The 27227-nt window shown below is 41.8% G+C and overlaps 1 protein-coding gene across 1 annotated transcript in view; it reads right to left on the bottom strand.

The window, feature by feature from the left end:
* Positions 1 to 27227, bottom strand: part of ADAM23 (ADAM metallopeptidase domain 23) — an 842294-nt gene that overhangs the window by 361535 nt on the left and 453532 nt on the right. The window contains exon 9 of the mRNA XM_069225976.1: positions 26540 to 26605. Coding sequence (XP_069082077.1) covers positions 26540 to 26605 — 66 coding nt within the window. The remainder of the gene's footprint in view (positions 1 to 26539; positions 26606 to 27227) is intronic.

The following is a 27227-nucleotide window of genomic DNA, read 5'->3' as shown; positions in this document are numbered from 1 at the left end:
GAGGAGGTTGCGAAGGCTCACACTTACACTTCAAAGGGTGGTGCCACAGTCCACAAAAAGGGGCTGATTAACCTCCCCCACTGGTAGTCTGGAGCCGGGGCTGAGCTAAAAAGAGGGTCCTGTGCACTTCATACAAACCTTTTCAAAGTCACCCCCCACATCAAAGGCACTTTTTACGATAAGTGCTGGGTCTCTGACCCACTAGAAACAGTACACTTCTGGACTCAAGAAAACTCTTCTGGAGTAAAGATTGCTATGCTGGAGGATCGCCACTTTGCTGTGCCTGACACTTACAAGGAACTGCTGCTCTTTCTTGCCGAGTTGCCCTGCTGCCTGTTGCCTGTGATCTCTGTCCTGCAACTCAGGAATCAACAATCACTTCCAGAGTAAGTTCAAGGGCTATGACAGGTCTCTGGGATATCAAAGACCTCAATTGCAGCTTCGTTGCAGCCTGCTGCTCAATTAATCTAGGCTTCGAAATGACTTTATTTCAGCGTGCCACTCATTTGATCAAGACTTCGTAGTAGCTTCATTGCTGACAGCCACCCATGTCATCAAGACTTCAGAACGGCTTTGTGGCACCCTACAATCCATCTCATCAGGACAATGGCGCAGCTTCAGTGCAGGCCGCCGCCTGTGTTGCTTAGTGATGGAAGCACACTACATATGCTGCACTTCCCCAAATGGTGAGCCACACTCAGGTGCAGCCCTGCCACTTGCCATCATTGCTGGCCCCACTCAGATCCCTTCGCTCTCACCCAGCAGCTGCAGCGGTGCATTTCCAGACCACAAAGGCCCAAGCACCTATAAAGCTTCCACTGCCCTCTCTGCATTCTAAAGGTAAACACCTTATAATCGCTACCTGGGTTGGTCCCAAATGACCCCAATCAGTCTTCACTGTGCTCCTCGCAGAAGGGCACTCGTACTCTCATAAAATACCATAAAGACTCTAAAACAAGCCCCATACAAAATGCGCTTATTGTGAAACATTTTTCATTGGATTTTTTTGTTTTGGTCTCGAGCTATTCAGATACATAATTTCTGTTTTCAATACAGCTGTGTGGAGTCCTTTTTGTGGTGTTTCATTGTGATTGCTGTATGTGTGTTGCACAAATAATTTACACATCGTCTAAGTTAAGTCTGCCTGCTCTGTGCCAAGCTACCCTACTAGAGGGTAAGCACAGGTTCATTTAGATCACGTGATTGGCTTACCCTGACTAGGATTGTGGTCCCTACTTGGACAGGGTGCATACAACGTCCAAATAGAAATCCAGTTTCTAAAAATTATTTACATGTGTGCACACATTCTTTTACATATTGTTCTATATTCAGATTCAGTGTTACAAGTGGTTTATGTGTTTTGATTATTTATAGTTCGAATATGTGCATCTTAACATTGACTTGAGTTTGCCTAGGTGCCTAACTCAATTAAAATAAATGTATTTCTGCTTGCTGTGCATAACTCTTTTTCTGTTTGAGGCACCAGAGTCATCATGTTGTTGTTAGAAATTGTATTCCTTGTTAGCTTGAAGGTTGCAGTATAGCAATGAACTAGTTTGGACAATGATTCTCAGCACCTTTATGGGATGGGAGAAATAGGAGGCGAATACTCCATTTGGGAGATATTGTGAAGGTGTGATGATGGAAGTACAGTAGGAACGCTGACTTTTGATTGGTTCTTACTCAGTGGGAACTTGTGGAATGCATCTCTTAGGCGCAATTTTATGCTTTAACTGCATTTAATGATTTTAGTTGGTCAGACCTGCCCCTGTCCACCTTTGCAGGCAGATGCCCTCTTTCTCCCTCTCTCTCTCTCTCTTTCTCTCTCTCTCTCTGTGGACATAATGCTTCTTATATTTCTGCTCATATACTTAACGTTTAGAGCAAGAGCACTACTCCTTTCCTTGATTGCAACCTTCATTTGGTTCTATTTGAGATTCTCTGCCCACTGACGCCTGATGCTTATAAATTTCCCAACGTCAACTGCTGCGTTGGATGAGCATAGTTTATTTCCCCTAGAGGGAGCTGAATAATCATGTAATAAACTTCAACCATTAAATAACTGAAATGTGTATTGCTTAATTGAATTGCCTGCCAGATTACCAAATATGTTGCCACCAGCTCATTATTGATTTATGACTGAATTTCCTGATTTGAGATTGTAACTTTACTAATGTGTTATTAAACCTTTATGTAGGTCAATGTACTCCTCTCTGCCTTTATGGTGGAGCAAAATATGCTTGACTGCGATTGGAATGTTCAAATAACTAACTGTACGCCTCAGTTCGAGATCCCAGTCCATTCGATTATGTACGGAGTAGACTAGAGACTGATTCTTGTTTACACAGTGAAAATATAATCCTTATCTTCCCGTGCCATCACTATATGCTGATTATGATTTCCATTCTGAATCTGTCTCCGGGTTTTCAAAGCTCCCATTGCCTAGGTTGTTTAATTAGTTTTTTTTCATCTTTTTATTTGAATCATCAACTATTTGACTGAATAGAAGTTCTCCTATGAATGGTGTGTCATTGGTTTTACCTGAATCCACAGCCGAAACACAGAAGTGCATCCATGCATGTCTCCGTATGACAGGCCATTTGCGGAGTTGGCTGCTAGTTTCATTTGCAGAGTGGAGTGATGACTTTAAGCAAGTGTTAAAAATTACTTTTCCTTTTTACACTTCAGCTGTTGCTCTCGTTTGTATTCTTGGGGCAAGTGCAGCATTTGATATTGCTTTTACTCCCTCTATCAGTAATGATTCAACAATGCATCTGAATTAGCAATACATCATTGCATTGGTGCAGCCCTTGCCATTTTCTCTCCTACTTCATCACGTCTTTTGCTGTCTTGCTCTGCAAGAGGACCAGATGATGTTAGATTACTGGACCTCTTTCAAGCAGTGGCCTCTATTAATGAGGTAATTAGCACATGGGCTTTTATGTATTATGGGTCTAGTTCTGATTTTCATCATTTCGCAGAGTTATAGCTCTGGATGAAGCTTGGTTTTAGAAGAACTCCCGGCTCTGCTGCAATAGGCTTAGCAGCATAGGTAAAATCAGACTTTTTCTTTCTAGAAGGTTCATTCTTTCTTTCGGGAAGCATACGTTTTCCTGCTCTTCTTTCAATTGAATTCTATATGCATTTGCTGCTCACCTCCTTACTGCATGATGTACATATAGATCATCTGGCAGTGAAAATCTGGAAGGGTATGGTGCTGGTTTCCTGTGTGAGATCCGGTGCTAATTTAGTTATTGAAGATGCACAACATCTGCCAAAAAGTGACAAATGCCCCCTCTGCCAAACTCACATTTCATTGACTCCATTTACAGGTGGGTGATGATCCAGGTTCCCACAAAAGGCCCACCTACCTCACAACCATCAGTACATTTACATCATAACACCACCCTTTTTAGGGTGGTCCTTCCAATGAAAACTTATCCTTTGGGATCACCTTGAAAAATCTGGCAATCTAACAGAAAATAACAAAAAGGACCCTGACGTGTAAGAAAAAATCTCACAGAATGCCAGGCCATTGATTTTTTGTATTTCAATTACGATTTCCATTCAACTCCCACTTTGAAAGCTTGTTATTGAAAAACATACACCCTAACATGTGCCTGCTTGGAAAAGGATCAGTGGCTTCATTGAAGCTTCTAGTGGTATTGCTCCACTGAAGGTACAGAGACCCCCTAAAGGCTGAACAATCTCTAAATCTGGTGTGCGTTCCTCCACCTAGAGAACCAAGGCCCTAGCCTTCGCTGACCTGTTGACCCAGGAGACTGTCTATTTGACCAGCACAGTCTCAATGTTTTCCCTATATTCTCATCTTCCTGATGAACAGGTGCCTGCGTATCCTCTTCCTGGCCCTAGGTTTGACCTGTCATCTCCTTTGTATTGTTGTCCTCATCCTGTTCTTTGTCAGATGGTGGTTTGACTGACCTGCTTTTGACCCTTGGAGTTTGCTTACTGTGCCCTCTGTTGATCATTTTTGACCTGCTCAATGGATAACACTAAATGAGGTTAGTGTGTCATCAAAGCTCTTCTTGCTCTAAAATAAGGATGGTATTTAATCTTCAAGCTGTCCTTAATTAGCCTATCTACTACTTCTCTTCACAAATTTTGTTCCTGATAATCTTTAGACGTCAATTTCAATTTATTTGGTTCTTCCCTCTTTGTATCTTTCAGCTTCAACCCACAAGGAGCTTACTTTTCATGATTTTTCCATGTCAAAGGTATATGTTTCGTCTTTGTGTCAGAATTTTTCGTCTCAAGGCTTTTTGTCATGAAGCACTAAGGGACAGATTTACAAGAAAGTGGCACATCGGTCCGATGAGCCACTTTTCTTGCGTGCCCCTGTCACCACCTAACGACACCATGGTTTTGCTGTATTTACAATACAGCACTCCATGGCGCATGTTAGGATAATAGCGTACATTTTTTTGATGCTGTGGTGCTTTGCTACATTAGCATCAAATATTTTGACACTCTTGATGCAAAGCGCAAGAAGCCCCACCGATTACAATGGGTGCGTCACTTTAATGCCTGCATTTAACAGGCGTCAAAAATGAAGTAAAAAATGGCACAGTGAAATCTTGCAGATCTCACTATGCCATTTTTGCAGGCCTCCTAATGCCCGAATGCCCCCCTTGCATACAATATGCCTGACGTAGGCATAATGTGGTGCATGGTGTCGCAAAGTGGTGGAATGCATGCATTGTGCCACTTTGTTAATATGGCGTAGTGAAAATTGCCTCCTTGAGCCACATTAGCATAAAAAAATAACACTAATGTGGCACAAGGAGGCGCTAGAGCCTTGTAAATCTGACCCTAAATGTTTTGGTCTGGAACTGAATCTGGTACTTCTAAGCGCTGTGTTGTATTTTTTTTTGCTTGATTCTCTTTCAAACCCTCAATGTCATTAGATGCCTAATCCTTGGAGAAAGTCATATCTGACATGGACAGTTGATGTGTTTGCACCATTCCTGTCAGTGATTTCTGGGGCTTAGCACAATGTGCCTAATAATGCCTCTCAAAAAAATATTTTAAAACTTTTAGGGAATGGCACTATAACCAACCATAGGACTTATGTTTCTACACTGGGTATAGATTAAATATAAAATGTTAGTATTTAGCAGCACATTTGTTAAATTAATTTTAAGGGGCACAGAGAAAAGTCTCTCCCGAACAATAAATTCACTGACCTGCCCCCTATTGTCAATGAATGTGGCAAATGTTGTTGTTGTGATGTTAGGTCACTAGACCCCACCGCAAGTAGGTAATTCTGTCTTCGGTGTTGACCACCAAATCTGTTGTTACCTCACAGCTGTCCATATCACTTCTGAACTCACACATGAAGAAAATAATCTGAAGATGGTGATCATGAACTGAGACACTGTGGACTTATATTCAACCTCATAGTGAGAGATACAGGTTCAGTCTTTTTGATATCCAAAGTTAAAACCTGGTTTATTTGGAGCACAATTTCAGACTCAACCACTATTTGATAGAATAATACACAGTATGTGAATCTAAAATAGTTTCATACTGCAAAAATACTTTCACACATATACCTATCTGTAGACTAAACATCTATTGCAAACAAGGGCAAAATAAAAGTGTAAAAAAAGATTTTAAGTTCATAACTTTGAGACTTCATTACAAGAGCTGGTTTCTTATTTGATAGGGTCATACTGTTGTTAGAGCTCAAAGAACATTGTGCTTTTTTCAATTTAGTCAGAAGGGGTTCCTGCATAACTGCAGTTGGAAATCTACTCCATGATAAGTGTCCATAAACCCTGCCCCCACTTTATTTGCACTAGTTGCTGGTTATCTTGGGAAGGTCAATGGTTTGAAAAAGGTGTGTTATTGTTTATCTTTTTCTTAAAACACCATAAAAGGCAGCAATGTACAAATGTCATCATGTTGAGCTACATTTTTTATTTGGAAACTGTAACTTTGATTCATAAAGGTAAACGAACACTTCTGTGTACGTTTACCTGCTGAAGTAACTGTACAACTGTTTTTCATATTCACAAACTACGAGCTTAATTTTGCCACTAGTAAAATTACTAGAAGTAAAATGACACCTGTAGTTTGTGACTACGAAAATAGTAGTACAGTTACTACAGTTACTAGCGTAAGTGTAAATTTAAACAAAAGTGCATGTTTACCTAACTTTACAATTTTTTTGATATTCACAAACTACAAATTCAATGTTATTACTAGGACTTTTTACAAGTGTGATGTTACGACTAGTACTAGTTTCAAGTATAAGGTACTACAACAGGTGTAAACTTACACAAAAGTGTAAGTTTAACATTGTAAATCAGGCCCTCAATAGCTATCTGATAATGAGAATGGTTTCTTTAATGTGTTGGCTCCTGCCAAAGCTGGTGCAAACATTTCTGCTTTGAAATGTCAATTGTTTCCTTCACCCACTTGCACATTCTAAGGGATTGAGGAGGGAATAACCATTGATGCCTTTTGAGGCAATGTGGCATCCGCTGTTACTGGTGACTGTGGTGGCAGCTTAGATTTGCCATGTTTGACAGCCTGCCCACGCTACTTTTACTGCTAGGCAGCAGAACACCATGTGATAGAGTATCTTAAATGTTTAATGCTGGAAATTAGACTTCCAATCTTTGATGTCAACGGGTCTAATTTAGATTCCTGCAAACGCCTTTTATTTAAAAATAAAAGTTTAGTTTATCCAAAGTTTGCAAGCCTTGCAAAGTCAAGCTGCTCAGCAAGGAGCAGGAGCTTGTCACTATAGTCCAACTACTGCTATCTGGAAATCTTTACAATTGCTTGCGATTCAACAGCAATTAAATTCTAACACACTATGCATTGTTCTCTGCATCATCTTAAGTACCTCTAGTTACCTTTAGAGTTACTGCCCAAAAAGAATATGTTGAACAGCAAACCAGTCACACCTACATACCCCCAGAATTTATAAGGTCTTCCTCATGTTGAACACCTAGGCCCATATATATGAGAGTCTTGTGTCACGTTTGCGCCATGCAAAATTGTACATGTGTGATACAAGGTTCTCAGTCAGATTTATGAGGCCATGAAAAGCCACTTTGCGTGGCTCTGAGTGACCTCATAAATGTTGGGTAGCGTAACACAGGTCAAGTCGCCGCATTGTGCTACTCTTCCCTGGGTAGGCATTTCATGGGTGGGTGTTCCCACATAACTCCCATGGATTTGTAAGCCTCCCCAGACTTACAAGACCTTGTAAACCTGGAGAGGCGCTACAAGATTACACCTCCCCAAGGGAGGTGCAACAAGGAGAATTATCTTTTTTGTCTCCTCATTATTTCCTCTTTCTATGTGTGCTGCAGGATGCCTTCCTGGCAAGGGGTTCCTTCCTGCACAAAACAATCCACGGTGCAAGGGTGCCTGCATTGGTGGTAGGCTGCCGAAATGGTGAAGGCACAGGGAGAAAGAGCAGGAATGCTCTGTATGCCATAGATATGGCTCATTCCTGCACTTTTCCCTGGGACGTGATTTACGTGTCGCCATGGGTCTCATCTTTGACCTCTAGCTTTCCCCTTGCGGCCCCTGGCCTCAGAGGTGTCAAAATTAGTGCCAGGAACACATAGGCAGCTTGTCACTAGTCCTTAGGGATGTCAGCTAGGGATCCACTATTTTTTCTCATTTTTTTATTACTCTAATAGTTAATAATGTCCCATTATTCACTATTAATGTAATACAAATGATGTACAATTGGCTGGAATATGACCTTCCCTGTCTGCTGAGGTAAGTAAAAAAGGCTTTTAATTCTATGCTTTGTGCTTGCTTGGGGGTTTGTGTGTGTTTACATGAGAGAGAGAGACTGTGTGTAAGTGTGAATGTGTATGTAAGTGTAATTGTGTGTGTATGTGTAGCATGTGAATGAAACTGAAATTCAAAGTTCGTGTGATGTCACTTCCGCTACATCTGGCATTTTGGTGAATTGGCATTCATGCCTTTCCATGTGACGGAGGGCAGAGCAGCAAGATGACTTGCTGCCCTGTCCCAAAAACTCGTAAATATGCCCCCTAGTATCTGGAACAAGCTTTCTAAAGAAGTTTAACTTATTTAAAATTGTCTTGCTATCAGAAGAGCTTTCAAATCTTTTTTCATTTAATAAATTGCATTTCTTGTGTCCTGACCTTTTCTTACTGCCAGTGTAAGAAGACCTTCAAGAGAGAGTGAACTTTAACAAATAAAACTAAACTAATGTTGAATTACACTTTGGAGTGGGATGATCAAGAGAAAGTTGACAGAAATTGATTTTTGCTCCTTTCTCAAAATGGTGATCAGGATTAATGAGGTCAGTGGTAGAACAATGCGTTGTTAATGTTCCATATTTTTCCAAGGTTATTGAATTGCTTCTCTGTGAGTACTTGACAATACAAATGTCATTTTAAGGTTTGTCTAATGATACTCTGTGATGTTGCAGTTCTCCAAAGGCATTAAAATGCCATGTATTAAACTTCAACTATCTTTTCAACTTTTTGCATGTGAGCTAAAATACTCTACGAACAGCAATTACCGTGGTCTAATCTCTTCTCACTCTTAGCAATGCTAAATGTTATCACTGTAGCTACGCAATGTCAAATCCAGCTGATCGTGTGTCTTGTGTTATGTTTTAACATAAATACCTAATAGCCAATTAGAATGGTGTACCCCATGAAACTGAGGGGTCACCAGTGGGATTCACTATCTTTTCAGGTGAGGTTTCATACACTTACATCAGGAGTCGCTACTTTGCTTGGGACATTAAATTGCACATAATGGAAATGGATACCATGTTAAAATATTAATGTTCATATCCTTAATCCTACCCTCTCTCTTTCTCTGTATATAGAAATGTAAGTGAGTATATATTCAATGAAAATGTAATATCGACCTGTGTAGTTATAATTAGGTGCGGGTGTCCATAGGGAGATTGTTTTTAGCTTTATTAATAACCTAGGCAAAGTTTGACGAATCCTCACAATTACCAAAACAAAGTTCATCTATCTCAGCTCCTTTTTGGAAAGTTTTAGGGTGATTCATCCAGCAAAGGCTGAGAGGAAACAGGGAGGTGACAAAACACGTTTTTCCCATGCAAATTCCTATAAGAATTTGGGGAAGTATTTTAGAGAAAAAAGTGCAGTTATAGTTTGATTAGAGTTTGCATAAGAAGTGAGGTTTTTGTCTTACAAATAACCGTGGCACCGTTTGATGAAGCTGCACAAATCTTTCTGAAAAAAAAAGTTCATACATCTATGCTCCTTTTTCAGAACATTTTGTGCCGATCTGTCAGGCTGGGGTCAAGAAAAAGGGTTTTCCCAGAATGTTGAAAACTCATAAGGTGTGTCCCAAAATGTTAAATACCAATATTATATACCATAGGAAACTTTGCTCTATGATACAGAAAAATATATATATATGGGAAAAGTAATTTTTAGGGTTTAGGGTGGGTATGGGTTTTGAGTGGTAAGTGTTTTTCTTAGGGTTTAGGGTGGATATGGATTTTTGGATAGCAAGGGTATTTTTAGGATCTGGGGTCAGTATGGATATTTGGGTAGCAGGGGAATTTTTAGGGTTTGGTGTTGGTATGGGTTTTGGTGGCAAGGGTAATTTTAGGGTTTAAGGTGGTTATGAGTTTTTGAGTGGTAAGTGTAGTTTTAGGGGTTAGGGTGGGTATGGATTTTTGAATGACGAGTAATTTTGTGGTTTTGGGTGGGTATGGGTTTTTGGGTGGTAATGGCTTTTTTAGAGCTTAAGGTGGGTATGAATTTTTGGGTGATAAGGTCAAATTTAGGTTTTGGGGTGGGTATGAGTCTTTGAGTGGCAAAGGAATTTTTAAGGTTTAGGATGGGTGTGGGTTTTTGGTAAGCAACTGCAGTTTTAGGTTCTAAGGTGGGTATGTGTTTTTGGGTGGCAAGGGAATTCTTGAGGTTTAGAGTGGGTATGGGTTTTTGGATCGCAAGGGTATGTTTAGGGTGAGTATGGGATTTTGGGTGGCAAATGGATTTTCAGAGTTTATGGTGGGTAGGAGCTTTTGGGTGGTAAGGTCTTTTCAGGGTGTAGGGTGGGTATGGGAGATGGGTGGATTAACCTATAGTAATTAAACTTACCTTAAGTAAAAAAAAAACATAGATATTCACTGAAAAAACAAAGGCTACAGGGATGATATATTTCGGAAATAGATTTTTTTTTAAAACATAGAAATTTACTTTAAAAAACAAAGGTTGCAGGGATGTTATAGTTAGGCTCCCATTTTAAACATACAAAACCACAGAAATTCTGCTACTACAGTTTGAGTTATTTCAAGTAATTATAACTTGTGCCCTAATGTTACTATAACTCATGCTCTAGCCCTGCATTGCTAATTACCCCAGATATTACAGCACTCATGACATCTTTTAGAACATCATTGATAATGTTACAGTAACATTTGCAGTAAAATTATCGATGAAATAACTGTGCATGGTTAAGGCACGAGTTATAGTTACCTTATGGCATGAGTTATAGTTACTTGAAATAACTTTAACTATAATAGCTGAATTTCTATGGCTTTTTACTTTGAAAATGTGAGCCTGACTATAACCTCCGTGTAACCTTTTGTTTTTTAAGCAGATAAATATATATATATATATATATATATATATATATATATATATATAGTTCCATAAATGTGTAAAAATGGGGAATTGAGCACAGTGGAAGCAACTTATGAAATGCTATTATGGCCATACTATTGGATCTATTAAGATCAAAGTACTGTGCTGAAATGGATCCACTGGCTTTTGAATTATGTGTGTGATTGCCTCACTATGTTAGTGGCCATGTTGGTCGGTCATGAATTTAACTGAAGTCTTTCTTCACTACTCATGTGTAATATAATTTAAAGGAAGAGTAACTGATCACTCTCTATTGTCATATGACTAAGACCCGGATTAGGGTGAAAGCGCACCATGATATGATGGATGAATTTTCTTTTGCTGTTATCTGATAACGGACTCTGGTGCAATAAAACAACTGTTATCTACAAAATGGATGGTCGACTTGTGTGTGCCTCTGGATACAGGGCATATTTGCATGAATATTTAGCGGTGATGCACGCTTACGAGCCCCGACCAGGAGGAGGGGTGTCTTCAGGCATCACAGGCTTTATATATATATTTATACATACATTTTTGCTTTATTAGAAACCGGGATCGGCGTTTTCCCTGCCCTACTGGCGCTACCGCTATACGACGCAACAGTCGCTCGGACCGTATTATTATTCTTCAACACTTCTTGTCGTGTCTACACGTTTATGGGACTTATTGACCGTCGCACTCCACAACGAGCATATTGACTGTGTTACTTGTGGTGGATCTCGATATACTTGCACCATTCACACTATATATATATATAAACATTTTTTTGGTATTTTTTCTCTTCCCCTACTACTACTGATTTCTAAGATTGACTGGATATCATTTTGCCCTGAAGAAGCCCACTTTTGTCGATGGGCGAAACGCGTTGGCTGTCTTATGTTTGCATTATGTGCTGCAACATGAATACGACAATAGTGTGGAATTACAATTCACTAACGGATGATCTGACTCATCCCTACTACTGAAGGATTGGACTGTTTATGTACTACTCGCGGTGCACCACCTATTTTTGTTTAATTCCAGGGCTTTGCTTTGCCTATAGGGCCCTCTATGCAGCAGGGGCCACGGTGTGGTTGCACGCCATTCTAGATATTTGAAATATCTATTCCTTTACTGAACATTGTGATAAACAGGTATTCTTAGGGATAGTGCATTACCTATGAGCGTGCTGCATGAACTTTCTGAGTATATTTATACATACATACACATATTACCTAGAGGCGGTTGCCACTAGGTAGTTATAGTTAGGACCTAGTTTCTATATAAAAAGCATTTTTTTTACCTATATCTTTGGCGCCGCTTGACGAAGCCTCACAAAACTTCCCAAAAGAATTTGCCAGGCACATCATCTACTGTCAGAGAAAAAGGAGGGGTCCCAAAACACGTTTTCCCCATTCATTTTTCCATAGGGATTTTGAACAGCGATAGTGCCAAAACTGCTGCACAAGATTACACTAAATTTGGCAGAAAGGTAAGTCCTACTCTGGAAAACTACCTTTGTTTGTTTTGGTCCAATTCTGTTCCGAAGTCTTTGAGAAATTAAGGGGAAAACAGATTTATATTTATATATATATATATATATATATAGGGACTCGAAGGATTCACAACCCCTTCAGATCTCGTGCTGAGATCTGATTGGCTGGTAACACTTCAAAAACAGAAGCCGTTGAAGTGTTGTCAGCTATCTTGGGACTCGGCTTCGGCCGAGACCCAGAAAAAAAAAAAGAAAGAAAAGGGGCCAGGGTAAGAACACCCTGATGCCTTAGCTTTGGTGGTGGGATCCATAGGACTCGCCATGCACTGCTAATTACCCCACAAATTACGGCACCCATGACATCTTTGATAACATCCTTGATAATATCAATGTAATATTTTCAGTAACATTTTTTGGAAAAAAACTGTGCATGGGGGGGTGTGAGTTATAGTTACATTAGGGCACAAGTTATAGTTACTTGAGATAACTATAACTATAACTGGTTTGGTACGTTTAAAATGTGAGCATAACTATAACATCCCTGTAACCTTTGTTTTTTTCAAGTAAAGTGTTGCAGTGATTTTTATTGCACATGGAAAGTTTCAGGGTGATCCGTTAAGCGGGGGCCAAGATAAAGGGGGCTCAAAAAAGGTTTTGTTTCCCATGTTAATTTCCATAGAATTCTTTAAACACAACTACAGGCCGAACCACTGGATGGAATTACACCAAATTTGGCAGAAAGCTAGCTGTTGGTATGCAGATTACACTTTCGATTATTTGGTGTGAATCTGTTCAGTATTTTTTGAGCTACTGAAGGGAAAATACATTTATATATCTCAGGCCATGAATAATTTGTGAAATTCGAATACATGTGCGAAAAGAAGCGGTGCAATTGGCTGACCTTAACCTGACTACAAAGTTGCAGCCTCCATTTTATTTCATAGGACACAGTCCCCGGGGTTGAAAAATCCAAATTGGAAGTGGAATAAGGGGTCAGGGTAAAGGTACACTTACCCCAGGGGTGTGATATAGGTGTGTTTTAGGTGCAAATCATGGGTTTAAAATAATTTTGCATCACCATGTGGGATACTAATGAAAATTCACGTATTTTAGTAAATTATTTGCGAATATGGAAACATTTGAAAGAAAAAACACAGAATCATTCATACACTTATTCATTCACTCATAGATGCACTCAGAGACTCATGGGTCCACTCACACACCCACTCAGACACTCATGCACCCCTTCACACCCACTCAGACTCACATACCCACTTTCAGACCCACGCAGACAGTCACACACCCGCTCACTGATCCACTGACAAAGTAAGTCCTGTGCTGTCCACTGCCAAAGGACGTGCATGGCGTGAGGTTGGGTGGTTATAAGGGCCTGTCTGAAAGGCCTAGCTGAAGGCCAGGCCTCGTGATCAACTCCTACCGGACACAGCTAAAGGCCATGTGTGGCGATGGTTGGAATAACGTATCGTAATTAAAATTGCTTTTCTTTGAAAAACCGTTGAAATTCACTGAAAAAAAGTGAAAGTTAAAGGGACATTATAGTTAGGTTCTGAATTTACTCATACAAAACCAGAGAAATTCAGCAGTTATAGTTAGAGTTCTTTTAAGTAACTATAACTCACCCCCTAAGGTAACTATAACTCGTGTCTTCGCCATGCGCAGCTAAGTGCTTCACATGTTACATCATTGATGAGATCTTGTATGGCGCCTTTGAAATTATCACTTCAACATTTGCAATAAAATTATTGATAAGAAAACTGTGCATTGTAAGGGCACGAGTTATAGTTTACCTTAAGGCACGAGTTATAGTTGCTTAAGGACTTCTGCAACTACTTACCTATGATTAAGGCATTCCATCCGAAACACATCAGGTGGACTTTATGGAAGCTGCTTTTTAAATTGTGAATAAATGTTTGGATGTTATTTGAACTGATGCCTCAGCATTTTGTGCTGTTTAATGTTGAACTGGATGCTTCGCCTTAGAGCTGGTGCTGCCTTGAAGGGTAGGTGGCCCCCTTATGAAGCCCGCTTGTGTCTGTGAATATACATATAGTGCTGTTTGGCACATCATTAAAAAAAAATCTAATCTAGTTTGGCAGTCACTTCAGCTCCTGTCTGTAAAGTTTTAGGGTGATTTGTCAAGCCGGGGCTGAGTAAAAGAGGGGGTTCCAAAGCACATTTTTCCAAAGCAATTTCCTGTATGGATTTTTGACATGACTACAGACAGAACTGCTGATTGGAATTACACCAAATTTGGCAGAAAGCTAGATCTTGGTCAAGAAAGAGTGTTTTTTGTAATTTGGCGTAACTCTGTTAAGTAGTTTTGAATTAATTGAAGAAAACAAATATGCACTTCTAGAGATATTGAATCTGACAGATCTTAAAGTGAGATCTGATTGGCTTTCACCACTTCAACCAGGATCTTAGGAATCATTCAGAGCGGACTAGGTCAGAGTCCTAAAAAAATGAAATAAAAGTTACAAGAGGGCAGGGTAGGAAGCAAATACGCTAAGGATCCGCAACAAAATTTAGGGAAAGTTATAAGTGTAATCATCATTATTTTGTTTTTAATCCCCGCCCCCAGATGGACCAGGTCCCCAGAGGGTACAAAGTCTTTTATTTTGAGGGAATGGGATGCAGTTGACCACCCTCTTCCGGGCAAATTTGACCCCAGGGACCCCATCCCCTGGGGACCAGCAGTGTTATTAAGGGGGTGGTGCGTGCCTGGGAATCCCATCCCATGGGGCCCAGCCATTATTCAGAAGGTTGAGGGAGGCATTCGGTCCCCCTTTTGAGGCTGATTTCAGCCCTGGGGACCCCAAACCTCTGGGGCCTGTCTATGTATATGGAGCCATTAATGACCCTGGGGACACCAACCCCAGAGCCAGCTCAGGCTATGTCCCAGGGTGCCCATCCTCAGGACATAGCAGTTTTCCTGCCAGCACTAGTGTGGGCAGGGAAACCTTAGTTTGCTCTTGCTTGGAGGAAACAATTTCAAACCTCCCACCAAGTGGGAGGATACACCAAGGGCCAGATTTACAAGGCACTAGCGCCATCTTGCTCCACATTAACATCATTTTTTTAATCCTAATGTGGCTCGACGAGGCAAAAATCGCTGTGCCATATTTAGAAAGGGGCACAATGCATGCATTGTGCCACTTTGCCACCCCTTGCGCCACATTATGGGCTGCGCCAGGCATAACGTATGCAAGGTGGACATTCGGGGTTAGGAGACCTGCAAAAACTACGCAATGGAATCTAAAAGATTTTACTGTGCCATTTTTGGTGTCATTTTTAAGCATGTCTTAAAAGGATGCTCCCATTGAAGTCAAAGGGCCTCTTTGCATTTTGCTACACTAGCGTCAAAATTGTTGAGGCTAGTGCGGAAAAGCGCCACAATAGCATCAAATATTTTGACTCTATTGGCCTAACGTGCACCACGTGCGCAGTATTGTAAATACGGTGCACCCACGGTGTCGTTAGGTGGCGTGGAGGAGGAGCACAAGAAACTCGTGCATCAATACTGATGCCCCAGATTCTTGTAAGTCCCAAGTCCTATCCTTCAGAGATGGAACTTCAAAAAAGCTAGTGGCCATTGGAAGTGGACTTTTTTAGAAACAGATGAAAAGGTTGCTCCAGCCCGCAGGGGCCAAACATTATTAGTTGTTCCCTTCAGACAAAAGCATTGCTGGCTTCCGCTAGACGTAAAGAGCCAACTCGGGCCACGGGGGATGATGATGCATGCCACCGAATGAGTGGGTGAGGGACATCGTCCTTAAACAAAAAGGATTTTCCATTTAGAATATCCTATTTGTGTGATATCCTCCATATCTTTTGGTTTACTCTGTTATAGTTGGTAATTATTAAGGAGGTTGAACTGACTGCTTAGAAACCTTTCGACATTGATGTGTGATGTAAGAAAATTAATATTATTCCTGATGTTCCTACATTACCCTGCCTGAGCCTTCAGGAAGCTAATTAGCATTAGTCTCTGACTGGTGGTTAGCCTGCATTTGACGAGTATGAGGTGTGACTGAGGAGTGGACTTCTTCCCAGGAGCTACATAATAGGTCAGTTTGACGGGTGAAAAGGAATGGGCAGGGATGACTCCTCTAAGCTCAGCAGAAAATTCAGTGTGGGGGCTATAGACATTCTGTTGGCACATAAGTGTCAAATCCTGCCTGACAGGTCTGTCTGAGGTGCATGCAAAACCTTTGCACCCTTGAAAGGGATCAAACAGGACCAGAACACAATTCTCATGTAGGGGTGGCCAGAACTTGCAGAATTTCACTCCCCGGAATTCCACAGTTACTGTTAGAAATGGGGTCTTTGGTTGGCAGTCACGTGGGCCCCTGTCCACGTAAGGACCCTCACACTAGTCAGGGTAAAGGAGAATCACACTCAGTTAACCCCCACTCACCCTCTTGGTAGCTTGCCACAAGCAGGCAGGCTTAAACCAGAAGCAATGTGTAAAGTATTTGTACCAACACACATAGGCCCTCATTCTGACCCTGGCGGTCAAAGACCGCCAGGGCGGAGGACCGCGGGAGCACCGCCGACAGGCCGGCGGTGCTCCAATGGGGATTCCGACCGCGGCGGTAAAGCCGCGGTCGGACCGGCACCACTGGCGGGCTCCCGCCAGTGTACCGCCGCCCCATTGAATCCTCCACGGCGGCGCAGCTTGCTGCACCGCCGCGGGGATTCCGACCCCCCCTACCGCCATCCAGATCCCGGCGGTCCGACCGCCGGGATCCGGATGGCGGTAGGGGGAGTCGCGGGGCCCATGGGGGCCCCTGCAGTGCCCATGCCACTGGCATGGGCATTGCAGGGGCCCCCGTAAGAGGGCCCCTACATGTATTTCACTGTCTGCTGCGCAGACAGTGAAATACGCGACGGGTGCAACTGCACCCGTCGCACAGCTTCCACTCCGCCGGCTCGATTCCGAGCCGGCTTCATCGTGGAAGCCTCTTTCCCGCTGGGCTGGCTGGCGGTCTGAAGGCGACCGCCCGCCAGCCCAGCGGGAAAGTCAGAATTACCGCCGCGGTCTTTCGACCGCGGAACGGTAACCTGACGGCGGGACTTTGGCGGGCGGCCTCCGCCGCCCGCCAAGGTCAGAATGAGGGCCATAGTAGTGAAACACTACAAATTGGACACCGTAACAGTTGAGAAAAACAGTGAATATTTATCTAAATCAAACAAGACCAAAACTACAAAAATCCACCATACACAAGTTAAAATATGAATTTTCAAAAGAATAAGAGTCTTACTCCATAGAAAACAATGGAAACGATGATTTTGCACAAAGTACCTGGTTTGCCTAAAAACTAAAGCTGCACGTGCGAGCGTGCATCGGAAAAGTCAGAGATGCATTTTCCTTCCTCATAAAGAGGCTGTGCATCGTTTCTTCTCCAGCCAGATCAGCAATGCGTCATTTTTCTCTCTCGCAAGACAGTGATGCATCGATTTCCAGACGGGGCACATCGAATCCTTGCAGAGTTAGGATGACTTTAACGCCCAGGAACGGTGCATGGAAAATCCAGTTGTACAGTGTTAGAAAACTACGCTGCGTGGGGTTTACATCGTTATCAGCAGTGGCAAGCGAGTGTTGCACGTCGATTTCAGCAGCGAAGCCGACAGCACTTCGTTTATCAGTAGTGTTGCAGATGGTGCATCGAAAATTTCCCCGCAAAGCGCTCTGTGAATTGACTTTCAGCTCTTTTTCTGCCAACTTCACCTATCAAGTGCCCAGAGACTGGATAGGGCTCCACTTGGTAGGGCAGGAGTCTCAGCAGAAAGTCCAGGTGCTGGCAGAGGAAGTCTTTGATGGCCCTGAGACTTCAAAACAGGAGGCAAGCTCAGTTCAAGCCCTTGGAGATTCTTCTCAAGTAGGAATACACAACAAAGTCCAGTATTTCCCCCTTTTAAAGACAGAAGCAGCAACTGCAGGAGGAAGCACAGTCACAGGCAGGGACAGCACTTCTCCTCAGCTCTTCAGCTCTTCTCCTTGACAGAGGTTCCTCTTGAATCCAGAAGTGATTTAATTTTCAGGGGTTTTGGGTCTGATACTTATACCCCTTTCTGCCTTTGAAGTTGGTAAACTTCAAAAGATAGTATCTCTTGTTTGCAAGATCCTGCCTTGCCCATGCCAGGCCCCAGACACATACCAGGGGGTTGGAGACGGTATTGTCCTCCCTCCACTCTAGTACATATTGCTTATCGGGATATGCAGGCTACACCCCAGCTCCTTTTGTCTCACTGTCTAGAGGGGATTCACAAACAGCCCAACTGTCAAACTGACCCAGACAGGGAATCCACAAGCAGGCAGAGTTCCAGAACGGATTAAGCAAGACAATGACTAATTTCTAAAAGTAGCATTTTCAAACTAACAATCTAAAAACCAACTTCACTAACAGATGTATTTTTAAATTGTGAGTTCAGAGACCACAAACTATCTGCTCCCAAAGGGAATATGCACTTTAAAGTTATTTAAAGGCAGCCCGCATGTTAACCTATGAGAGAGATAGGCCTTGCAAAAATGAAAACTGAATTTAGCAGTATTTAATTGTTGGGATATGTAGAACACATTAGTACATGTCCCACCTTTAACATACACTGCACCCTAACCATGGGACTACCTAGGGTCTACCTTAGGAGTATCTTATATGTATAAAATGGCAAAGTTCAGGCCTGGCAAGTGGGTACACTTGCCAAGTTGAATTGGCAGGTTAAAACTGCACACACAAATACTGCAGTGACAGGTCTGAGCCATATTTGCAGGGCTACTTAGGTGGGTGGCACAACCAGTGCTGCAGACCCACTAAAAGCATTTGATTTACAGGCCCTGGGCACATCTAGTTCACTGTACTAGGGACTTACTAGTAAATCAACTATGCCAATCATGGAAAGCCAATTACACATACATTTTACATAGGAGCACTTGCACTTTAGCACTGAATAGCAGTGGTAAAGTGCCCAGAGTATCGGAAACAGCAAAAACAGAGTCCAACACACATCAACCTGGAAAGCAGAGGCAAAAGGTTAGAGACCACGCCAAGGATGCCAAGTCTAACAGTTACTTAAAAACTCTGCAAGATTCGTTGGAGGTTTGCAAACAGGCGAAAATTAGTAAATTCTGCTGATATTTAGTGCCAGGAGCTTGTTACGTGCTGAGAAATCAGTGCAAACTACACCACACGGCAGACCTGAGGGCACTGTTGCTGGGGATGGTTTACTGCAACTCGAGTAGATTTACTCACCAACTTACCGTGTGTAACGGGGAGAGGCCAAAACTCTGCGAACTCTGCGAATGCTTTGTTTATCACCCACCCCTAATCTTGTGTTGTTGAAGGATCCTGCTTTTGTCCTACCACACTTCAGACTAATTTGTGGCTGGATCAAGGATGTGGTGATTTCCATATTACTTTCCCATACAGACCCTCAGCTCTCAGAGCCCAAGGCTTGTATGGCTAAAGACTTCAGCCATCTTTACATTACCCTCCTACATGGCATTTTTGGTCTGTTTGTAGTAAGGGAAAATGAAACTACTGAGAAAGTAGGTAAGCCAGGGCCTGGGAACCTTTATCATTGATCATATAGGGACTCGAACCAATAGTCTTGTGAGCCCTACAAATCTGGACCCTCACTCAGCCTTCCTCAGAACAATTTCTGGACCTGTGGAAGATTAGAAGACAACTGGCCTGCTGTCATTAAACCCAGAGGAGCCATATAGGACTGAACCTCCTCCCTTTTGTACCTAGTACAAGATGCAACTGACTTCCTATGTGGTTAAAGTGACACAACAAGCTTCAAAAGGCCTTTTCCTGAAAACCCTCAGCTGATCGGTAACAACTGGACCTGGACTAGACTTTGCTGTCAGCCTCTGTCTGACAACCATAGAGTCTCCAAGTGCCCTGAGGTCTGGGGAGACTTAGAAGTTTACTCTTGGGGTGTTTACCCACCAGGAAAAAGTTTGAAGACATTTGAAAACTTTCCCTCTACAGCATTAGAGGGACCTGCTGGAAAAAGGTATCTGACCAGCAGTTCCAGGGCTTCAGATTGAATTTCAAATTTGTCTTGCTTAAGGTTTCCAGCACCTCTGAAAAACAGGTCTCATTCTGCACTGGGACTTTGAAAAAACTCAGTGAAAAATGTTCAAAGCTCCAGAGCTCCAGCCAGGCCGAACTACTTTGAGTAGCCAGGCTTTGGTAATAAGGTGGCAGCTAAAATTTCAGCAGCAGTCTTTTAAAAAAGGGACAAAGTCCAATTCTGTGTTTGGACTTAGAAGAAATGTAAATGCTTTTTTACACAACAGTGACAAAGCCTCTTTTTGAAGAGGGTATTAGAACTTTTGTCACACCTTTTGACTTCCAGACGTTCACCAGGACCAATCCACTTGGTGTATCCAAAAAGGGCTCCATTGCAGTTGGCTTTCATCTCTCCTTGGGCTGGGTCTAGCGCAGACATTGACTATCGTTGGTACTTTACCCTTCTTGGAGCTATTTTCTATTAAAACTTTTTAAAAATATGATCTCCTGTGCACCTGTGGATTTTTGTTGCTTTGGTCTAATTTTATTAATACAATTTTCTTTTTATTTTAAAATTTGTTGTGGAGTTTTATTTTCTTTTGTATGACTTTTTCTAATGTGTATGCACTGCTTAAGTACTTTACACATTGTCTTTGAGTTATGCCTGACTGTTGTGTGTCACATTTCCAGGATCTGACCACATGTTTATTTTATTTACTTTATCTCAGATCTAGCAGGTGGTGGCCTTATCCTTTTAGGTGGATACTTGTCCGCACCATTACTGTTGCTTTACTGTTCATTCATTGCCCTCGCTTCCCTATGCCTAGTCACTTCTCCTTCTATTGCCTCTTCACATCTTGATCCAGTCCCTTCCCCCTATCATTTCCAGTCCCTACTATTGCTCTCTGCACCTGTTTATGCCATCATGCTTCTGCTTCCTACAAATTGGTGGCTTTAGCCTTGTACAGTATGAAAAAAGCTTTAAAACTGTTTTTTATGTAGCATGCAGCTTGTTTGTGGTAATGCTCTCTCACTATTTTATGTTTTGTATAACGTTACACTAATCTGCACTACACATGCATATATATAGTGTTAGAAATGGGGTCTTTGGTTGGCAGTCAGGTTACCCCCTGTCCAAGCAAGGACCATTACTCTAGTCAGGGTAAGTCACACACAATCCAAATTATCCTGTGCCCACCTACTGGTAGCTTGGCACTGAGCAGTCAGGCTTAATTTAGAAAGCAATGTGTAAAGTATTTCTGCAATAAATCATGCAATAACATAGTACACCACAAAAATACACCCCACAGTGTTTAGAAAAATACATAATATTTATCTGGTAAGATACAGGTCAAAACGATTAAAATGCAAAAAGTATACGTTGAAATATCACTGTAAAAATGATATAAAGTACCTGGTTTGCATTGAAAATATCTGCAAGGAATCGCAGAGGAGAGGGTGCGTGGAAAACAGGGAGGTATGCCTCGATTTCTCGGGCTGCCAACGGCGATGAGTGGTTTATTTTTCATGCTTTGCGTCAATTTCTGGTGCTCGGTCTTGGCCCCTCTTCGGGTTGCCCCAGGGACGATGCTTTGAAGTCCGGCGCTGACAGAACAAAGTCACAGGGGATGCGTCGATCCGGTTGGCGTTGCATGGAAATTTCTACTGCACAGCATGCACTGCGTCGATTCCTCTCAGGAAGTCAGGCTGCGTCGTTCTGGCTGTGCATTGATCAAGTGGGCTGTGCATCGAATTTCCGGGTGCCATGCTGGCATTGCGTCGATCTTTTTCTTGCAAAGTCAGGCTGCGTCGTTCCAGTTCGGCGTGCAGTGAATTATTCACCGCGATGCAGGCTGTGCTTCGTTTCTGGCAGGTGGAGCATCGATTTTCGCTGCTCCGGGAGTTCTTCTTGCAGGAATGAAGTCTTTTTGGTCCTGAGACTTCAGGGAACAAGAGGCAAGCTCTATCCAAGCCCTTGGAGAGTGCTTCTCAGCACAGCCAAAGAGCAGCAAGGCAGCAGGGCAACAGCAAGGCAGCAGTCCTTCTCAGAAAGCAGGCAGGAGAGTCCTTTGGGCAGCCAGGCAGTTCTTCTTGGCAGGTTGCAGGTTCTGGTTCAGGTTCTCTTCTCCAGGAAGTGTCTGAGTTGGTAGGGGCAGAGGCCCTGTTTAAATAACCAAATGTGCCTTTGAAGTGGGGGGGACTTCAAAGAGTGGCTTAGAAGTGCACAAGGTCCCCTTTCAGTTCCATACTGTCTGCCAGGGTCCCAGTAGGGGGTGTGGCAGTCCTGTGTGTGAGGGCAGGCTCCTGTCCTTTGACAAGGAAGTGTCAGCCCTTCACCCTCCCAGCCCAGGAAGACCCATTCAATATGTATATGTATGCAAGTGTGGCTGAGCATCCTGTGTTTGGGGTTTGTCAGAGTGAATGCACAATGGAGATGTCAACTGAACCTAGCCAGACGTGGATTGTAAGGCACAGAAGGATTTAAGTGCAGAGAAATGCTCACTTTCTAAAAGTGCCATTTCTAAAATAGTAATATTAATATTAATAGTAATATTAAACCGAACTTCACCAGTCAACAGGATTTTGTTTTACCATTCTGGCCATAATACATATGACCTCCCTACTCCTTTTAGATTAGCAGCTGCCACTCAAACAGAATATGAGGATAGTCCCTAGTAAGGTGCACTAGAGGTGAAGAGCTGAGGAAGAAGAGCTGCCCTGCCTGTGACTGTGCTTTGTGGAGCTATCCTGCAGTTGCTGCTTCTGCCAGAGTAAGAGGGCAAAGACTGGACTTTGTGTGCCTTCCATCTTGTGAAGAACTCTCCAAGGGCTTGAGTTAGAGCTTGCCTCCTGTTGTTTGAAGTCTCAGGGACAGCAAAGACTTCTTTCTACCAGCACCTGGAGTCTCAGGAGAGACTCCTGCTCTGACAAGTGGTGCCCTATCCAGTCCCTGGGCCCTTGAAAGGAAAAGCTGGTGAAAATCCAAGGAAATCGACTTTGGACGACTTCGGACCGACACCGCTGCTGAATCCGGTGACGCCGCCTGCAACCGACTCTGTGATCTTCATTGGAACGCAACGGCCTTCGCAGGCCCGACGTCGCTGCAGCCCCGCTGAAGTCCACGACTCCATGGAAGTCACCGCACCACGTCGTGACTGACGCCGCTCAAAGTGCACAGATTCAACGTTTCGCACAGGCGCCGCGATCCCCCACTTCTTGCATCAGCTCGTTTTCATTTCTTCACCAAGGTACTGTACCTGCAGGTCTACGCGACTCCGTGTCCGGCGCCGCTGGTGTCGGATTGTTGGAAACGACTCCGTCACAACGCTGTGTTAACACCTCATCGAAGCATTTTGTGTTTCTAGGCACTATTTTTGAGTTTAATATTTAAAAATTCATAACTTGACTTGTGTATGTCAGAATTTTGTTGTTTTGGCCTTGTTTTGTTTAGATAAATATCCTCTATTTTTCTAAACATGTGTTGTGTCATTTTGTAGTGTTTTCATTAAGTTACTGTGTGTGCTGGTACAAATACTTTACACCTAGCACTCTGAAGTTAAACCTACGGCTCTGCCAAGCTACCAAGAGGGTAAGCTGGGGTTAGCTGAGGGTGACTCTCTTTTACCCTGACTAGAGTGAGGGTCCTTGCTTGAACAGGGGGTAACCTGACTGTCAACCAAAGACCCCAATCACCACAGATTCTTGTAACCACAAGAAAAGGTCAGGACACTTCCAGATGAATGTAAAAAGTTTTACTGACACACAGATTCTGTGTGTCAGTAAAACTTTTTACATTCATCTGGAAGTGTCCTGACCTTTTCTTGTGGTTACAAGAATCTGTGGTGATTTATTTGTATGGGTATTCCCGAATCCATGGTCGGACCACCACTCTCTTTAGAGCCTCAGTATTTCGGGATTTTTGGGGGGATTTAATATATATATATATATATATATATATATATATATATATATATATATATATATATATATATATATATATGCACATATATATTTACATATATATACAGATATATATGCATATATATAAACATAATATATATATATATATATATATATATATATATATATATATATATATATATATATATATATATATATATATAGTGTGATTTTCATGATAAAGTTGACTATAGATAATGTAGGCCTCAGTTTAAATGATTCAGGGCATCACAAAGATATCCCTTTAGCTGTTAGGCATTTTTCTCTTTCTCAGGAGTCAAGCTGTAACTGCAAGTTTTAATTAATTCTATTCTCTTGTTGAAAGTTTCTGTGTGAACATGTCTCTGCCTGTATTTCATGGAGAGCTGAATAATAAATCACCACAACTGCACCTACGACATGCTGACCTCAATTTGTCATCCTTCTACAAGATATCACTCAAAGGCCTCACAAAAAAGACTTCCATTGCGTGATGGCCGGGAAGGGGGAAGGAACCAATATATTGTAAGCTGTTCAATCCTGATTGGTCTTTCCCTCTATGGGAACTGTAGGGAGTGCTGCATATTGTCAAGAAATGTTTTAATTGTGCATTGCTTAGCTAATTAGATTCAGATGCCCTTTTTCCACTCTCATTGGAGGATACACTTTGCTTCTAATCAAAGAATTAGACCCCTCAGCAAATCCATTATCACTTACTTGACTGAATTCTTATTTAATTTGACCTTTTAGACACTTCAGTTGCTGGCACCGCAGGCCTGTTTTATCTCACAAATGTTGTGCCTTTAGCTTTGCATATTAGGGAAATTTACCTTCATGGGGGACTAAATGGACTTGATTTTGCTCTATGACAACTCTTAGCATTTAGCTTATATTTGCTAATTTCGAATAACTCTGTCATCATTGTGAGGCCTAATGTGATTCACTGTCATTGATGTATTGTTGATTAATTTATGCTATGCGTCAGTCTGTGACTTAAGGTTCATCCACTTGAGTTTGCACCAAAGAAGTGCATGATGCAAAACCTATTCCACTGCAAAATGTGTACATATAATTAACTTAGATTTTGAAGTAACACCCTGGCGATATTTTGCTGTGGTGAAAATAAAAGCACAGTTATTGTGACTTTCCCTGTTCATTTTCACCAACATCGCTTTGCTCTGCCTCCTTGCCACCATCTTTCCTCACATCATTATCCCCATATTATGATGTTCCTTTTCCTGTTAATTTCCACCATCATTATTATGCCCCAGTCCCTCATTTGCATTCTCTTAAAACTGGCAGGTACAACCATTGTTAAAAAACAGCAAAAGAAGTATTCATGTGTAGCATGTAAGTTTCTATATACAAGTGTGTGGCAATACCAATTACATATTGGGTGACTTCATCTAACACAAACAGGAGGTGCACTCAGAACCTTGATCAGGACTATCAACACCATAACCCAACAGGAGAGGTTTACTAAGACCATAATAAAACAATCATTAGACTTGCAAAAGCGAATATGCAAATGTCTATTTTGAAGTCATGCCCTTATATGATTTGCTATGCTGAAAATAAAAGTACCGTTAAGATTTGTTGCCGTTGTTCCATTCAGCTTTTAACAAAAAAATTATTTAAGGGCATCTGACCTGTTCATAATAATACCCTGGTGTCCTGCGATTGTGGGGCCAGTGTTGGAAGTACATAGTAATAACTTAATGTGCTGCGTCCTGCTACAGCAGGTATTTGTGCTTGACTCAAGAGACTTCTAATAACAGCCTAAGGTACTGCAGCAAGCTATAAGGGTCCTCTAATAGTAGCTTGAGGTACTGTAGTTTGCTACAACAAAGAATCTTGTAATGACCTAAGGTGAGGCAGACAACATTGAGACAGTGCTGGTTGTGGCTTTTCATGCACATGGTCATGTATTCTTTAAAAAAGCAAGACACGTTGGTTTTTCCAAATCCTTATTAAAGGTGTAATGTGCTTTCATGAGACATGGCCTGCGGAACTGTGAACATTGTTGCAATCTGCATGTGTCTGAGGAAGAAACGCATTTACAAGGGAGACAGGTTACTTTAGAAGAAATCTAGTAAAAACATCTACACATTGATACAATCTGACTAATGCAGTAATGACGTAATTTTCTCCATGAGTATGATTTTTCCAGGACACTCGCCACTGGAAGAATTATCTCTGTCATTGGATTATACATTGTCACCTTCTTTAAATCAGGCCCAGTGATTATAACAATAATCCTAAAGGTAATGATATGAATCCTAAAGCAATTTAAAGAACAGCAACGGTTGAAAAATGCATTATGAGGTTTGATTCATAAAGTTAATTTTTCTATGTTCTATGGTTTGTTTGCATTCATAATCAATTAAATGGTTTAATAATGAACAAATGAGGAATGGCTTTTATGTGGCAGCCATACTCACCATTTTATGGTCGTTGACAATCATGAGCTCCAAATATTTCATCTCTTCAAATACACTTTTGTTAGCCTGTTTAATTCAAAACAAAATGTAACATTACTAGAGGGAGAGCACCGGCTCACATTCTGTGCTCTCGTACTAGGATAATAGTCGCACCCTGCATTGCCTCCCAGCAAAAATATTCAGAAAGCCTTTCATATCTGTAATTTAACAAACGTTTTTGAACCATATAGAATTTAAGGAGGAGACATGATTATGCTCTTCCTAATCTAGTAAATAAATTTACCATGCGGTATCTGCTTTCCAATGTCCGTTTAATTTTTTGGAGCAGCACAATACAATCGGAGGCTTCAAAAGATTACTCCCTTTCCAACTATCCTTTGCAGAACAGCAACCTGCTCTTTAACGTCACGTTATGACTTCTAGAAAGACCCAGTCAATTTAAATAATCAGTTACCAGATTCAGTGTCAATCTTGCAAGTGCAAAGTGAACTACAGCAAGTGGATTTTAAATAACTTGCTTGTTCACCTGCTTGTTGACCTGAAGGTTTATCTTGACAGCATTTACTCAATTTTCGATATGCATATGTTCTTATTTGTAGTTACTGTGCACTTTTTGTATGCAAACAAGATCCACCTTCCTTAAATTTCCCAACTTCCTTACCTTCCAGCATACCGTTTTTTGCCCCTT

This window comes from Pleurodeles waltl, chromosome 3_1 (assembly GCF_031143425.1).
Source record: "Pleurodeles waltl isolate 20211129_DDA chromosome 3_1, aPleWal1.hap1.20221129, whole genome shotgun sequence".
NCBI lineage: Eukaryota > Metazoa > Chordata > Amphibia > Caudata > Salamandridae > Pleurodeles > Pleurodeles waltl.
This window is presented reverse-complemented; position numbering and strand designations above follow the sequence as displayed.